The sequence below is a fragment of the Clupea harengus genome, chromosome 12, assembly GCF_900700415.2.
Source record: "Clupea harengus chromosome 12, Ch_v2.0.2, whole genome shotgun sequence".
Classification (NCBI taxonomy): Eukaryota; Metazoa; Chordata; class Actinopteri; order Clupeiformes; family Clupeidae; genus Clupea; species Clupea harengus.
In genome coordinates, this window is record NC_045163.1 from 5,705,014 (window position 1) to 5,723,002 (window position 17,989).

Here is a 17,989-nt window from a genome sequence, read left to right on the forward strand (position 1 = left end):
TTTGTATGTGTGCATGTGTGTATTTGTGTGTGTGTGTGTGTGTGCGTGTGTGTGTGTGTGCATGCATATGTGTATTTGCGTGTGTATGTGTGCTGGTGTGTGTATGTGTGGATTGGTGTTTGCCTGTTGAGGAAGAGGTGGGATTGTGGCTGTTGTGAATTTGTAGGTTTAAACACGGCGCTAAATCAAACAATATCAGCCATAGTCAGTATGCACATGATCATTCTTAGGCCACTCCAAGCGCATTCTTTTCCTGTTTCATGCCAGTAAAATTCAAATTTTGAATTTAGTAAAAAAAATATATTTTTGTATCTGTTTTTAAGTTTGTTTTTTAAGATGTTAACATAGCTCCACTGCCATCACAGCTGAAACTTGAGTGGAATTGGTGTTTAGCGCTGTGTAGTAGTTGTGTGCAGGTGTTTAGTGTAGGTATGTTGGTGTTTAGTGTAGGTATGTTGGTGTTTAGTGTTGGTGTTTAGTGTAGGTATGTTGGTGTTTAGTGTAGGTATGTTGGTGTTTAGTGTTGGTGTTTAGTGTAGGTATGTTGGTGTTTAGTGTTGGTATGTTGGTGTAGGTATGTTGGTGTTTAGTGTTGGTATGTTGGTGTTTAGTGTTGGTATGTTGGTGTTTAGTGTAGGTATGTTGGTGTTTAGTGTAGGTATGTTGGTGTTTAGTGTAGGTATGTTGGTGTTTAGTTTTGGTGTTTAGTGTTGGTGTTTAGTGTAGGTATGTTGGTGTTTAGTGTAGGTATGTTGGTGTTTAGTGTAGGTATGTTGGTGTTTAGTGTAGGTATGTTGGTGTTTAGTTTTGGTGTTTAGTGTTGGTGTTTAGTGTAGGTATGTTGGTGTTTAGTGTTGGTGTTTAGTGTAGGTATGTTGGTGTTTAGTGTTGGTGTTTAGTGTAGGTATGTTGGTGTTTAGTGTTGGTATGTTGGTGTTTAGTGTTGGTGTTTAGTGTTGGTGTTTAGTGTAGGTATGTTGGTGTTTAGTGTTGGTGTTTAGTGTTGGTGTTTAGTGTAGGTATGTTGGCGTTTAGTGTTGGTATGTTGGTGTTTAGTGTTGGTGTTTAGTGTTGGTGTTTAGTGTTGGTGTAGGTATGTTGGTGTTTAGTGTAGGTATGTTGGTGTTTAGTGTTGGTGTTTAGTGTAGGTATGTTGGTGTTTAGCGCTGTGTAGTTGTGTGCAGGTGTTTATTGTTGGCATGTTGCTGTCTGTGTCCTAAGGTCCCCCACTGCCCCCACAAGAGGTGCAGGTCCAGTGTGGTCCGGGCCCTGGAGTCCTGCAGGTCTGCTGGAAACCCCCCCTTCTCACACCTATGGGCACCTCCAATGGGGCCAATGTCATTGGCTATGCTGTGTGCACCAAGGGCCAGAAGGTGAGTGTACCAGTGTGTCTAATGTGAAGGCATTCAGCTATGTGTGTATGCCCTAGTCTTCAACTATGTGTGTATGCCGTAGTCTTCAACTATGTGTGTATGCCCTAGTCTTGCTCTTCAACTATGTGTGTATGCCCTAGTCTTGCTCTTCAGCTATGTGTGTATGCCCTAGTCTTACTCTTCAGCTATGTGTGTATGCCCTAGTCTTACTCTTCAACTATGTGTGTATGCCCTAGTCTTACTCTTCAACTATGTGTGTATGCCCTAGTCTTACTCTTCAACTATGTGTGTATGCCCTAGTCTTCAGCTATGTGTGTATGCCCTACTCTTCAGCTATGTGTGTATGCCCTAGTCTTACTCTTCAACTATGTGTGTATGCCCTAGTCTTCAGCTATGTGTGTATGCCCTACTCTTCAGCTATGTGTGTATGCCCTAGTCTTACTCTTCAACTATGTGTGTATGCCCTAGTCTTCAGCTATGTGTGTATGCCCTACTCTTCAGCTATGTGTGTATGCCCTAGTCTTACTCTTCAACTATGTGTGTATGCCCTAGTCTTACTCTTCAGCTATGTGTGTATGCCCTAGTCTTACTCTTCAACTATGTGTGTATGCCCTAGTCTTACTCTTCAACTATGTGTGTATGCCCTAGTCTTACTCTTCAACTATGTGTGTATGCCCTAGTCTTCAGCTATGTGTGTATGCCCTACTCTTCAGCTATGTGTGTATGCCCTAGTCTTACTCTTCAACTATGTGTGTATGCCCTAGTCTTCAGCTATGTGTGTATGCCCTACTCTTCAGCTATGTGTGTATGCCCTAGTCTTACTCTTCAACTATGTGTGTATGCCCTAGTCTTCAGCTATGTGTGTATGCCCTACTCTTCAGCTATGTGTGTATGCCCTAGTCTTCAGCTATGTGTGTATGCCCTCCCTTACTCTTCAGCTATGTGTGTATGCCCTAGTCTTCAGCTATGTGTGTATGCCCTAGTCTTCAGCTATGTGTGTATGCCCTAGTCTTCAGCTATGTGTGTATGCCCTCCCTTACTCTTCAGCTATGTGTGTATGCCCTAGTCTTCAGCTATGTGTGTATGCCCTAGTCTTCAGCTATGTGTGTATGCCCTAGTCTTCAGCTATGTGTGTATGCCCTAGTCTTCAGCTATGTGTGTATGCCCTAGTCTTCAGCTATGTGTGTATGCCCTAGTCTTACTCTTCAACTATGTGTGTGTGCCCTCCCTTACTCTTCAACTATGTGTGTGTGCCCTAGTCTTGCTCTTCAACGATGTGTGTATGCCCTAGTCTCACTCTTCAGTTATGTGTGTGTGCCCTAGTCTTACTCTTCAGCTATGTGTGTGTGCCCTCTCATAGTCTTCAACTATGTGTGTGTGCCCTCTCATAGTCTTCAACTATGTGTGTGTGCCCTCTCATAGTCTTCAGTTATGAGTGAATGACCCCTCCTAGTCCTGGTGATGTAATAACTACAGCTCCTAATACTGGAGCCCATAAGCTTTGAATCTCACATTCATTTTCCAATGCCGAAAGGAGCTTATAGTTGCTGTCTAATACTCTGGTGCTCTCTGCTGGATGACGGAGGCATTACATTGTTGCACATTCCTATTATAGAATGCAACCGGTAGCTCATATTTAAGCATAGTAAGGAACTCTTTGTGTTCATTGCAATACGGTATAATTATCTTCTGATGGTTTAATATACTGTTGGGATACTGTTATAGTTGTGCCATGTATTTGAAAGATCAAGGGAAAGAAAACGATTTTGAAGATTGTGGCTGTACAGCCTTTTCTCAGAGATTTGCTATATCACAATAATTGTTATGATTCACCCAGTTTATAAACTGTGAGTTTGAAATAACTGGTTTCCTTTTGTTCATCTTGTTTATTTGAAATGCAGATGTGAAGCTGTTCACAGACAAACATGATGAATGATTTAAAATGCTATGAAGCAAACTGCCTTACAGAGCAGAGCAGATTAACTAAAAATGACAGAGATAGGTGACAGGTTCTCATAACGAATCTGATGCAAGACTGAGAAAGGACCAGAGAAGGCCATATATGGTGACAAAAGCAATATTAACAGGTATTTTTGATCAAATAAACACTGTATATATATACTGGGTGATAAGAGATTTCATTTTGTGAGTCTGCAGATAGCTGAGGTGATGTTTCCACTGGCGGACTACGTCACTGTGGAGCTGAACCGCATCCAATGTCTGGAGGCGCGCGAGGTCGTCGTCCGGACCCTGTCAGCACAAGGAGAGTCGCAAGACTCGTCCGCCGCAACCATTCCAAACAACCTGCTGCCTCCCCCCGGTGCCCCCCACCCCCACGCCCACGCGCCTCCGCCCCACCTCCAGTCCCCGCTCCGCCCTCAACCCCAACCTCTCCCCCCTCACCCGGCCCCCCAACCGCAGCCTCAGATCCAGCCCCACCCTCCCCACCAGATCCCTCAGCCCACCCCCAGCCACTTCCGGCCCTTACCCCAGCAACCTCCCAGACACTTACCCCCGCACCCTCCACACCCACACCCGCAGCCTCCCCCGCACCTCCACCCGCTGCCCCCTCACCCAGGCCCGCAGCCCCAGCCTCACATCCCCATGCCCCAGCCTCACATCCCGCAGCTGGCCCACCCAGCCCCGGGGCAGCCGCAGAGACCACTAAGTGCCAGAGAGCTGGAAACCAAAGAGCCCGGACCTCCTGGGCCGGGCGGCGGGCACCACGGCCCTCCGGGCAGCCAACCGTGGGAGCCCCTGCGCTCGCCGTCGGGCATGCCGCGCGGGCCCATGCACGGCCACACGCTGGAGGCACCCCCCCACCCCAACCGCCGCTCGCCCTCACCACAGAGGATCCTGCCACAGCCGCGGGGCACACTTATCCCCGACACGGTGGCCAAGGCCATCGCCAGAGAGGCGGCGCAGAGGGTGGCAGCTGAGAGTGGACGGGTGAGTACTGTTGGCTGGTTTTTGTTTGGTTTGAAGTGGTGGGGCTTTATTTTTTGGTTTTGGTTTAACTAGGTTTGTTTTGGTTTGATTTGTGCTGTGTTGTGATGTAGTTTGGTGTGTTATGATGTTGTTGACTGGGTTTGGTTGAGTTTGGTTAGGTTTGGTGTGAGATAAGAGCAGTAGACCATTCTGGGGGTGGAGACAGATTGGACAACAGTTTGTTTCTTTAGTATGTTCAAACTCCAAGAGTTATGAAGATGTCCTAAAACAAGCAAAACAAGACAAAGCTTAATGTTAAATATTTGTACTACGTATAAGGCTCTAAGAGGATTAGATGGTGTGAAAATAAATAGAAGCTTATTGCATCATGCACTCAAAAACACAGAAAATATTGACACAGCTTTCCCTAGGCAGATAACTCCTCTTCTGAATGTCAGTTATGCCTTACCACTTTTCATCTCAAAAGCACTTCTTAACTTGTATTTAAAAAGCAGCCTACCCTTATTTTAGTCAAACACACATTATATACAATAATACACAGAATACCAAGGAGAACTGCTGAGATTGCAGGGTTCCATTACCTACAAGTTGCTTTACCAGAGCAAACTAGACATTGTAATCCAGCAACATAGGATTATCATTCGAATATAAATTGAAATCTAAAAAAAAAATCAGGGATTTGGGCTGTAGGGAATAATTTGAGAAAGAGGATAATATCATTGCACCTCAGGAGCAGAGCCCATCATATCACAGGATTTAATGGAATAAGTTCAGTCAAGGTGGAAGGGTGTTGCATCACCAGGTGCTATTACTGATGCCGTGTCATCCTGTTCCAGATGACATTCTCTACTGACAATTCTCACTCTCTCTCTCTTTTTCTCTGTCTCTCTCTCTCTCTCTCTCAGATGGAGAGGAGGAGCCAGCCTTTCCAACAGCAGGGCTCTGATGAAGAGGAGGATGAGGAAGGCTACGACCAGGGCCGACGTAGAGGGGCATCTGTGGATGACTTCCTCCGTGGCTCAGAGCTGGGCAGACAGGTGGGGCATTTAATGTAATTTTACTGAAGACCATGTCCTTCTCCTGGGGACCTGTTCAATCACATGCCATGTCCTTCTCCTGGGGACCTGTTCAATCCCATGCCATGTTCCTCTATGACTTCAAGATGAATTCAAGACTATGTGTTTCTCTTTGTGTCATTGAAGTTGCCATTATCTGTGTGTATGTTGTTAGCACTTGCAAAGCCTAAGGTGTGTGTGTGTGTGTGTGTGTGTGTGTGTGTGTGTGTGTGTCTGTCTGTGTGTTTGTGTGTGTATATGCAGCCTCAGTACAGCCAAAATGAGGACTACCAAACAGAAAGCAGCCGTGGCTCTGACCTGTCTGACATCATGGAGGAGGACGAGGAGGAGCTCTACTCCGAGATGCAGCTGGAGGAAGGCCGCAGGCGCAACTCTCACTGCACACAGAAGGTGCCTACACACGTACAGCACAGCAGCTCATTCTCTCCATCTAGTATTAGATTCTTCAGCCATAGGGTATGGATATGGTATACATACAGTATGGATTGTATACTGCATGTTTTCTGTGTGCTGGAGGATGTAATGTACAGAACAGAGCATCATGGTGTGGTGGTGCAGTGGTTAGTGTCACTGCTTTGTAAGTGGCTGACCTGGGTTCAGTTCCTGATTGCTGCAGGTTGACTGTAAGTTGCTTTGGATAAAAGTGTCTGCTAGATACCGTACCTTTATCTGTGTCTGTTACGTCAGGGGTCTCCTTCGTCCGGGCGCATGGAACGTGGTGACAATCGACGGTCGGCTCAAGGTGGACCTCAACCCCCGCGCCGGCCCCTCATGGTTCCCTCAATTGGTCAGTGCTGTCATTCTCAGGGAAAAGCGGGATTCTGGGAAATCCTTAATTTTGTGTGTGTGTTTCTGTGGTCAAGTGTTTTGTGTGCTCCTTGTATCCTGTAAGCATTCTGGCCACTATCCCACCCCACAGTAGGAGTTCTACCATAGGCTCTTTCATGAGCTTCTCAGTGTCTGCCAGTCACTCTCTGTGTTGTTTTATCATGTCCATGTTTTCTTGCAGTGTGAGTAGTCTTTAATATGACACATACACTTCGATACAGATGGGTTTAGGCAATATAGTACTACATTTAATATAGTATCAATATAGTTGAAATGACCAAACACTCATATTAGTGAACATTTTCAGCACAAAAGACTGAACTTAAATTACACACAGTAACCTAAACCTCACAGACAACCAATCACCAAAGATGCCTGTGGTGACCACCTGTAGCTCCAAACAGTAATGACTAATTAACACCAATATTGAACATATTATCAGCCAGACTCTTTTTCACCATTTCACCACCCATAGACTGATACGAAGATATGAGGAGAGGAATGGCAGTTATACAGGAGGACAGCTGTTGTTTGTGACACTTGTAGCTATTCAGCATGCTATCTTGTAATGATTTTTTTTATAGATAGCTATATGTCATGACTTTTTGTAAAAAGCACATACAAAAGCCCTTGTCACAGTACCAAACAGCAACCTGATTTGAGATAAGTGTCTGATGACTAGAGAGAATGTGGTTAATTAAGTAAAGATTGAACATCAAATATGTTGATTGTCGATTGCATTTGAGGTAAGTGGCAGATTTGCCTAAATTTGAGTGTTTATTAAAGTAGTACTCCATTCATTGTTTTCTGATGAGAACATTAAGCCCGTAGTTCTCCTTTTGTAAGGATACAGACTTGTTCCTCAGTGATGCCCCTTTCCCACCTCCCCTACTTCTGTCCACTCCAGCCCCTCCCCCTGTGACCTGTGCATGGTAACAACCCACCCTCTGATTGGTGTTTCCATAGAGATAACCACAGAGAGTAACAGTGAGGGGAACCTCTCTCCGGTCATGGAGGATGTTTACTATGGCAGTGTAGCGCGGCACAGGACACGGTCCTCTCGACGTGGGGGGCCACGGCCTTCCTATGGTACGTGTTCGAGGAGAAAGGTAGAGAGAGAGAGAGAGACACAGAGAACGAGAGAGAGAGAGCGAGAGATCCCTGAAAGCGAGCCTCTCTTCCACCCTAATCGCATGAGCTGCTGGCCTGCCTGCACAGGAGAGACAGTGCCATGAGTGTCTGACTGACTGCATTGAGCGCTGGGGACGCCCGCGTCAGCCGTGCCCGTGGGGGAAGTGATGCACCACATGTGGCAGACCTTGTATGCTGCTGAGACTGTATGCTCCAAGAGAATGCCCAGACCCCTGACACCCCTCTTACCCCTCTCTCCCCCACCACCACCCACAACCCCCTCACTCACAACTCCTCCTTTGCACTGACTGCCATGAACTGCCTGCCCCTACACCCCCTCCCCACCTCCTCCTCCCAGCCCGCTCCTCCGTCCCCCCCTTCTCAGACATGATCGCACCCAGACTACTTTTACTCCTCCCATGCATGAGAACATGGTAAAAGTCAAGGGTGCTGCAGTGCCTTTAACCTCCCAAAGGAACGATGCTGTCTCCTTGTGTTCTTCTCACCACAGACAACACGTATCTCTTTCACATTACACACATTTACACAGGCATTACACAAATGTTTGCCTAAAGATCAGAAAGACCAAAGCAAAAAAAGGTTAGGACATGTAGTCACAAGGAAAGCTCTATATCACTTAGTTTCATTGACATGAGCAGTTAGCATTAGCATTCTGACCAGAACAAGCTTCCACTGATTTCTGAATCCTTATCCATAAGCCAAAACAAAACATCTAAGCAAAAAGCTGCACATTCTAAAGTATATGTCTGTGTTTGTTTGCATAGTTTCATGTAATATATTTACTATGTCTGAATCTATGGCCTTCTTTCTTAAATGGAATGGTTATTGTAGCTCTGAGATTAGCAACACACAGGGTTCAGGATAAGACCCTACCCAGATAAGACACCTACCCAGGTTCAGCTCCATGCATGACTCCACAGCACAGCAGTTGTGAGACTGTCTGTGAATGTCCTTGTTCTGTGCCATGTTCAGTTGCAGTCTGTGTTGGTCATCATGGGTGTCTGGCTTGCTCACCATCTGTATGTGTGTGTGTGTGCAGTGTTTTTTGTGGGTCACTCACACCCTCGCACAGCATTCTGCCTGTACTGTACGAGTCCATGGCCTGCGTTGGTTGTTCCACTGGTGACCTGCAGAGGGTGCTAAATGGATTGATAACTGCAGTGCGGATGGGAAATGAGTTGTGATGGCTGGATCAGCTCAATCCATTGTGGTGTTTTAGTTTTGAGTGCTGCATGGTCATCTGAACCTACATCTGCACCATGTGAATCCTGTCTCATTTTCTGTGTGTGTTTGTCAGTGTGCGTGTGATACTTTCTAGATAAAATAATGGTACTCAGAAGTGTTATAATTTACATTTACACAGCACAGACTAATATTGTCCTCATTTAAAAGTAACATAGTGTATTATTTCCATCACAATAAAAATGGAAATGTCTTATTTAAAACCTAACTACACATATTATGAATACTCTATTCTCTGTCTGCACACTTGTCTAACTTTCTTTCTACCATAGATGGGTACAGGGACCGAGGCCGACGGTCACCTCCCTATTACGACGAGTCCGAGCCCGAGGAGCAGGGTCGAATCTTCGTGGCGCTATTCGACTATGACCCCCTCTCCATGTCACCCAACCCGGACGCGGCCGAGGAGGAGCTCCCGTTCAAAGAGGGCCAAATCATCCAGGTGGGTGAAGCATCTGGAGCTGTCAGACTTTTTTTTATCTCGTCTAATTTTCGAACGTTCTTATAAACGTTGTTACTGCTCCTATAAATGTTAATGCCTGCCATTATCGTCGTTAGCATGTGCCGCAGGCTTTGTGGCTTCCGTGCGGTGATTTGAAATAGGCCCGTTCAAGGACTTAAAGGTCTTAGGATATTGCAAAGTCATTAAAAGCTCCCCTTGTGTCCTTCTGGTCTCTGTCTTGCTCTCCCTCTCTGTCTCTATAAACTAGGTGTATGGCGATAAGGACACAGACGGCTTTTATCGGGGGGAAATCCGAGAGCACTCGGGCCTGATCCCCTGCAACATGGTGTCAGAGATCCGTGCAGAAGACGAAGAAACAAGAGAACAGCTTCTCAAACAAGGCTACTTGTCTCTGAACACACCAGTGGACAAAATAGGTACCTAAAGCATCTCGTATGTGCCTATTCAGAGGGACAAATCTGTCCCTCATACCATTTTGTTTTATGTCTTCAAGTTCTCTTTTCATAAGATTATATGCATTCATCTGTAGATAGTAGTCTAGTGCCTCTTGATGCCATGCCCAGTGAGATATCTTCATCATCAATCTTTTTTGGTCCCTTCATATCTTGGGACTCTGTTTCACTTTCTGTTGCTTATCACTCTTAATCCTTTCCTCTCTGTCTACAGAACAGAACAGGAGAGGAGGGAGGCACGCTGTAGCCTCCAGGAGGATGGTGGCTCTGTACGACTACGACCCCAGAGAAAGCTCCCCAAACGTGGATGTAGAGGTGCACATTCAGCCCGTCCCTCGCACACACACACACACACACACACACACACACACACACACACACACACACAGGGCTTTACTAGAGTATAGTACACTCAGTTAAGTTGCCATTGATGATACAAGATGTATTATTTCAGAATTTACCTCAATTCAACTCATGATAGCATGTTTAGCATACATGAGCAAAAACAACAATAATGGGGAATCACTGAGTTGGCAGTGCCTCCAAGCCCATTAATGAACACACACACACACACACACACATACACGCACACACACAGGCACACACACTCACACACACACACACACACACACACACACACACACACACACACTCTCCCATCACGCCCTGCTGACTGGGCAGCAGCTTAAGAAGCTGAGTGTGTATTTTCTCACGCAGGCCGAGCTGACGTTCTGCGCTGGCGACATCATCGCCGTGTTTGGGGAGATTGATGAAGATGGATTTTATTATGTAAGTAATTTTTTTTTGCAAACTTTGTGCTGACCCCTCACATTAGATGTCTGGTCCGCTGTCTCCAGGCAGCCTGGCCAGCACTGACCTCATGCTGAGCGCACAGCCGCCAGACGTGACTGTCAGACCTGCTCACCGGTTCCTCCTCCACCCGGCAGTCATTTAGTGCCAGCAGGATAGAGTGCAGAATCTGCACCGAGACGAGAGAGGAGTTTAACTGCAGGGTGGCTCTCAACTTGAAAGGAGTTTAAAGTAAACTGCAACAACAACTGAACAACAAAAGTAAACAACAACTGTAATCTGAATTCAGCAGTTTTGTATTACAGTAGATATATCAAATCAAGGATTGAAATCAGCAGTTTTGTATTACAGTAGATAATATGAAATCAAGGAGTGAAATCAGCAGTTATATCTTACAGTAGATGAAATTGTGATACTGCGTTCAATGCTCTATTTTTGTATTCCCTATTCTGTGTGTCTTGTGTTCAGCATTGTGCCGTTGTCAAATATGTAATGTCTCTTCACTTGAGCATTGAGCAGAATGGCGCACGCTATGTCATATATGCAAGATATCAAGTTCAAATTTATTCCACTACCTCCATGACAAAAAACATAAGATGATTTTGATCCAGAAGACTTTCATTCATTTGGCTGTGCCTCCATATGCTTCACGTTAGACACCGGCTCCTGGTTGGTCCTTCACTGTGCCTCTCCTGTCTGCACCCCCCTCTGCCCTCCTCCCTCTAGGGTGAGATCAATGGCCACCGGGGCCTTGTCCCCTCCAACTTTCTCGAAGAAGTGCCTGACGACGTGGAGGTCTACCTGACGGACACGCCTCCTCGCGGCGGGCCGCAGGCCGAGCCGGAGGTGGAACTGGCGCCACAGGCCGAGGCCAAACGGGTACACCCCTCCTCCTCCTCCTCCTCCCACCGCCGCTGTCAGCGCTAGGCCCTGTGTCCATCCATCCTCCGTTTGAGTTGCTCGTCTTTCGCCGTCTGTGCTGGTTTTTTTTTCTTTTTCTTTTTTCTGTTTTCTTTTTTTCTTGTGAGTGGTCTGTGGGTTAGTTCAGTGGTTGTTTTGTTTTGTTTGGTTGGTTGTTTGCCTGATTGTTTGTTTGTTTGTTTGTGGCCGTGGTGATGATGCTGGTGGTGACTTTTGGGAGTCCGAGCCCTTTCTGATGTCTTTGGAAAGGAAGAAGCAAAGCCTGTGATGAAATGCGAGAGCACACAGACACAGACGGCCAACAGACTCATGTTGGGGGGCCACACAAGGGGGAGATATGCGTAGGGCCCTTTCAGAACTCAGAACTGTGGGCGAGCATAAAAGAAAACGAAACTAACAAAAAAAATGCCAATGTTTTGCACTGAAACACAAAATCTCTATGTGGATACTGTGTGTGGTATAAACTCATAAGTGCTTTATGAACTTGTCTAAAGGGTACCTGGTTGGAATTATTTGTTACCTAGAAAAAAAACAACAAAAGACGAAGTGACTTCATGTAGGTTGCCATGGTTTAGCAAAGCATGCCTTTTTCAACAATAATCTTGATACCTTTTTCTATATTAAATATGACCGCATACATTGGCCTAACTGTTGTATTTCTTTAAATAGGCTTTGGTTCTTTTGTATATTGCACACTCATATAAGATAAAAACTCTATTTTTCAGACCACACTCTGAAAGCAAAGAGACACGGCACAGTGGTCTCTTTACAAAGTTGATTGGTACAATCTAAGACTGTAACGGTAACGTGAAGAAATAAATGACTAATTACAAAAATCAACATGTTTCCTGAGGAAGATGTTTTGGTGGTCCTCTGTGCTTATGTGTGTATTTTCTTTGTCGTTTTCCCTTTTAATTTCTTGTGACTTTCTCATATGTGTGGAGTGTGTTTTTATTGAAACGTGTCATTGCATCATTTTTTGGTTTTTGTTTCAATTCCTTTGTTTTTCTTCCTCACCTGCTTGGCCAAAAAAAATGGAGAGAAACAGAAGGAGCTTACTCATTTTTCATTTTGGCAGACTCTTTATCAGCTGTTCCGATGAGCAATTGGGGAAGTCGGTTATTGTATTTAAGTAGGCGGGGGACAGCTGTGCAAAAACCCAACTGCTGAGTAAACATTGTGGTAATTACAAATCATCAGGAAAGGCTGGCTGAGGAGCGCTAATGTGATCAAAATAACCCAAAGGAAGTGTTAGTTAAACACTGAAGGCTGACAAATTTGGTGGTCTTTAATATAATTATGTCATTTAAACTAGATCATAGGGGTGTGTTAGTTGGCTTGCACCCACAAACACCCCTCTCCGAGCAGTCTATTTTTGGCAGGTATTCATCTTTTTAAAAGCCTGTTTGAGTAGCTCTCTCTCTTCAGTTTGTTGTTTGGTGAAGCCTTGGATGTTTATAGCGCTTTGAAGGCCCCGAGGACTTCTCTGCTGTCAAGAGGGGGGCTTAAGTTAAGGAGCCTGGAGATTCTGCTCCTAACTTTATTTAAGCTTTTATAACAGAATCATCAGAAAAATGATGAAGTGCTATATGCAAGAGCCTGGTGTTCTGTGGCATGACTTTACATGAAACTTTGCAGAAACAGGAAGTTTATGTAACAGTTGCCTCAATTGCAGCAGCCTCATGCAAAGCACTTTGCCTGGGTTTGAAAGCAAACATGGCCTTGCAATTACCATGCGCCCCCAGAGCACTGTAGCTCTCATTAAAATAGGTTTGTGTGGGCTGTATTCTGTGTTCTGTGTTCTGCATTCAGACCTATGTATTCACATGAATGTACAATGGCAGAAGAAATCCTAGCAAGTCAACTGAGAAAACATCATTTCCAGTTGAGTTACTTACGGATGCGGTCAGCACAATACACACAACATTACTGCCACTCTGATGTGCTCTTAGCTGTTTTTAAAAGAACGATAATTGAGTTTGTAGAAAACCATCCCTACATTCTTGACATGTTTAAAGAATATCTTTGGCTCTTCTTCTTCCCCTCACCTCTGATTTAATGTCTTGACCTAAATATTCATATGAAAATGGCCACCAGCAGGTTGTCTTTGTAATTTATTCTAATATTTTAATTTCATTGGCACTGGTATTAGGACAAATATATCAGATATCAATGTCTCATCAGTTTGATACTTACCAGGACAAACCTCCAGTTTTCAAGTAAACAGATACAAATACCCTGTTTCATCCAGGCACTTTAAGCTTCCACATTCCACATCAGAAAATGTCATTATTAGATTCTCATGCGGCTGCTTGCTTGCTTCAAGGATAGTTTGACTTATTCCACAACACAGTTTTACACAAGAGCACAGTTCTTCTATGCCCAAAAGTAGATATATCTTTGCCTGTGTTACTTGTGCCCGAGAGTTGGGTATAGATAGATTGATTGATTGATTGATTGATTGATTGATTGATTGAATGATCCCCAAAGGGAAATTGAATTGCAGCAGTAATTCACATGTGTCACAAAACCTACCAATATATATATTCATACACAACTAATGGACTAACTACTGGATAAAATTCATGAAATAAAATTAGAATTGAAGACATAGCTTTGAATGTGCAAATATATTGTGTATTGCTACTCAGAGTGTAAGACTGACAGAGGCACATAGGGGAGTCATTATAGGTTGTATTGTGGTGGGCAGGAGTACTGTATCAGTCCTAATTGCAGAGGAGCCGAAGGAGCCTCAGACTCAAAACACTGTCCTTTATGACCAGTAGATCATGTAGGGGAACGGTTGTCCATTATGTTGAGCAGTTTGTGCAACATCCTTCTATCAACAACCAACTCTAGGGGCTCCAGAGCAGTCCCCAGCACAGAGCAGTCCCCAGCACAGAGCCAGCCTTCTTTATCAGTCTGTTCAGTTTCTTAGAGTCACTGGCTCTGATGCCGCGGCCCCAACAGATGGCTGCAAAGAATAATGCACTCGCCACAACAGACTGGTAGAACAAAAGCAACATCTTGTAGCACACATTAAAGGACCTCAGCTTCCTCAAAAAGTAGAGTCTTTTTTGCGATCATTCCTTTCCTTTATAAGTAAACCCTGTCAGATTTTTACGTTAGCAACAACAATTGCTAGCAATCCAGGTCATCTCTGGACATCCAGCTCCAGAAATGTCTTCCCTAAAACCTCAGTGACTCATAGTATGAGCCTAAGGCAATGCTAATAAACAGACACATACACACGCGTGCACACACACACACCCAGGCAATCAGAGGAGTCTTCATCTCCTAGAGCCGATAGACTTGCTGTTGTGTAACCCTCCTGTTACCGTCCCCCACCTCTGTCCTCCCCACGGATCTCTCAACAGGTACTCGTGGACACATCGCCCTCGCTTGGACGCCCCGCCTCCCCCATCGTGCGCCCATCGTATATCCCCACCCCTGCCAGACCCCTAAGCCCCATACGGGGGCCGCAAGACCTGGCCTCCAAAAAGAAAAAAGGACTGCTTTCGAAAGGGAAGAAGCTGCTGAAAAAGTTCTCTGCTGCAAAATAGATTTTTTTTTGTCATTCCCAGTCCAAGTCATACGTATGCTGGTACTGACCATGGAGGATGAGATCAGGGCGCACTTAACCGACATTGGAATCAGCGTCAAATGATCTCCTTACCATGTAGTGCCGACTGTGTGATTGAAACGGGTCAGTTCCTCAAAAGTTCATTGCTTTTAAATAAGAATGTGTGTTAATGGGAGAAAAGCAATGACTCAGTCATTGATTCAGTCTTTTATTTCATGCAGTACATACTGAAAAGAGTTCAGTGCCAGGATTTACAAAGCATATCCTCACAATACCTTGGTTTTAAACTGCAGGGATCTTCATGATTTGTGATTGACAAGGGCAAGCGTGCAACATATACACAGTGCACACACACATACCTGTGTGCTCATGATGAGAGGATGGGAGGGATATCCTGAAATTGTGCATCAGGGTATGGAAAGTTTCATGGAAGAGGCCACATGGATTTAAAAACAAAACAGAAAATAACATAGTATATATATATATAATCTATTATTAATACTTCCTCATATTCTTATCTACTTACCTTCAGTGCAATATACAGCAAAACGTTTGCGTTCGTTCCGAACAATACATTTTACAGCAGGTGTATGAAACTTGACTTTGTAAGAGAGGAGGCGTTTTGTGCTATAGTGTTTAGACAGGGTGCTTCAGAGGTCTAGAGCTTGAATGAGTAATATATGCTCTGGCTTAGCTGAGCATGATCTCTCTCACCATCTCAGTGGCCTTCATCCAAACAAAAAAAACACCAATGACCAAGATGCTCTTCTGCTGTGACTGCTGTGCTCTCTCCGACTCGTGTTCTCCTCCCATCAGTCTTTGCCAAGTAACCTGCTCTGGACTGCGTATCTGTGGGACTGGCCACTTTTCAGTGGGCCATGAAACGTTCGGTTGAATCCAGCCTCTTGTGTTTTGCCTTTTTCAAATGCACAATTGTTTGTGTTTCATCCAGTGAGTGGAGAGCGACTGGTGTTTGTTTGGTTGTGTGAGTGTGTGTGTGTGTGGGGGGGTGTGGATGTGTTTGTATGTACTGTATGTGTGTGCCCATGTGTGTGTGAATCACTGTCTTTTGTGTGTTCATGTTTGTAAATCCGTTCAACAAAAAGAAACAGATATAAAAAAACTGAATTAGAAAAAAAAAAGTATCAAGTCACGTGATCATGTGCTGTGCTGCTAACCTTCATAGTGTCACATTTTTGTTCACTGTCGCCAGGTGATGGTTGATCTTTCACACTCAGTAGAAAATATATATATAATCAAAGATGTCTAGGTGTGCAGTACCTTCTGATTTTACAGCGTTTACTTGTTTACATAGTTGCCCTTCTGTGCCAACGGAAGTGGAGCTCCTGTGCAAATCTGTGAAAGGATGATGTTGGTAAATACTTTGGGAACGTGTAGGATCCCTGAACATTAGCCTGTTCAATCAGTGATTTATCCCATCCAAATGGATGGTATGACATGACTTCTATATTGAAGTTAACTAGTTTCAGTGGCATGTTTCTTTGAAAGTCACAGGGCAAAAATGATGAGAAGTCACTGGAACACAATTTAAACAATTGATCAGGTTTTGTTTTCTTCCCCACAGAATCAGATAATTAATAACTGGGCTCAGTATCCACTCATCTAATCTGTTAAAAAAGACTGCCCAGGGTTTTGCCAACACTTGAGGTCTCTCTGTTCCCTGTGTTAAAGCCAGTGTGGGTATTGTACTGAAAGAGACCTTTCACAATCAGCAAGGGTATTATGACCAATGTAATGATTCTTTTGATGTAATGCATATAAAGTTTTGTAAATGTTTGTATGTAAATGAGACATATGTTGAATAAAAGGATGACTGCCAAAATATGTATGAAGCATTCAGCTGCCAGTATAGCTTGCACCATTATTCCTTTGGCCAAATCATTTTATCATTTACTTATTAATGGTAAAGAGAGAAAGACAAACTTAATAATGATACTGATCTGAGATCTGACTTTATAGTCCATCTGTGGCTGGCAATGGTAACTTTACTGTCTGGGTGGCTGTTGGTCTTTTGTACTTTTACTCATTTGTAGATAATTTATTATTAATGTTTATACTTGATTTTTCAGATTGCATTTTTAGTGCATCGGGATGTATTACTCAACAGTGCAAGCAGTATTCATGGTGTCCTCAAGAAAAGTCTTAATCTGTTGCTCGCCCTGTGAATCTAAAGAATACCAGATGAAATCAGTGGAATGTGTCTATGAGTATCATATGCTGTGTGGCTGTGCATGTGTTAATCATACATTTTCTAATGAAAATAAATTTGATATTTTTCAAGTTGTCATTTTGTTTTGTGGCAAATGACTGCATATCCAGGCTAGAATGACATTGCTTGACATGTCCTTTGGGGGGCATAAGCGAGCAACAGTGGCTGGAGTGCCAGCAAAGGTTTAACTGAGGCGAACAGTGATGCTTGTGTGGCATCCTGCTCTGCTGTGCCTGACAGAGACAAATGCTTAACAGTAAAATGACTAATTAGCCAGATTGTACCAGTGAGCTAATATTACATTCTCTTTTGACACAGATTTATGTCACTGAAGACTCTCCTCCAGGATGTATATCCGCGCTTAATCCATCACGCTAGGTGTCTTGACAGAGTAAGAAAAAGCTAAATTTAATATCAACGAGTGGCTCCATGGTTGAAAGCTACAGTGATTCAGAGAAAGTCTCATTTTGCCCTCCTCTCAATGATTAGCTCGTGACTGTCAAAACCACAACCCACATCTCTCCTGATTAGGGGATTTAAACTAAATGAAATGAAGAAATAGAAATGTCAAAATGCATTTATTTTCAAGAATCTATCTATATTCTGTTGTAATATTTAAAATGCATATTCACCTCATGTCAATCTACTGGCAATTTTCATGAGGCACAGTAAGTGGGAGCGGACCAAATTATGAGTAGATTCATGATAAGAATAAATGTAGAATTGTACACTATATAATTCAAATGGAAGTGTGATGAACTGACACCGACAGGGGATTAAGACAAGGGAAGGATGGAGTCTGCAGCAGCCGTCCTGCTTCCAGTATTACACTGGCGGCAATAAAGGGGAGGGGGGTTCAGAAAGAGAGAGAGAAGTCACTTTTATACAGCCTGTTCAAGGCGGCAATGTT

At 44.1% G+C, this 17,989-nt stretch overlaps 1 protein-coding gene across 8 annotated transcripts in view; it reads left to right on the forward strand.

Annotated features, from left to right (window-relative positions):
- Nucleotides 1–12,106, forward strand: part of rimbp2a (RIMS binding protein 2a) — a 57,438-nt gene extending 45,332 nt beyond the window's left edge. For all 8 annotated transcript variants that reach the window (XM_031577303.2, XM_031577301.2, XM_031577302.2 and 5 more), the window contains 10 exons: nucleotides 1,222–1,373; nucleotides 3,531–4,322; nucleotides 5,228–5,359; nucleotides 5,642–5,788; nucleotides 6,086–6,185; nucleotides 8,893–9,062; nucleotides 9,331–9,499; nucleotides 9,750–9,850; nucleotides 10,253–10,324; nucleotides 11,072–12,106. In XM_031577303.2, coding sequence (XP_031433163.1) covers nucleotides 1,222–1,373; nucleotides 3,531–4,322; nucleotides 5,228–5,359; nucleotides 5,642–5,788; nucleotides 6,086–6,185; nucleotides 8,893–9,062; nucleotides 9,331–9,499; nucleotides 9,750–9,850; nucleotides 10,253–10,324; nucleotides 11,072–11,272 — 2,036 coding nt within the window. In that variant the 3' untranslated portion in view covers nucleotides 11,273–12,106. The remainder of the gene's footprint in view (nucleotides 1–1,221; nucleotides 1,374–3,530; nucleotides 4,323–5,227; nucleotides 5,360–5,641; nucleotides 5,789–6,085; nucleotides 6,186–8,892; nucleotides 9,063–9,330; nucleotides 9,500–9,749; nucleotides 9,851–10,252; nucleotides 10,325–11,071) is intronic.
- The last annotated feature ends 5,883 nt before the right edge of the window (nucleotides 12,107–17,989 follow it).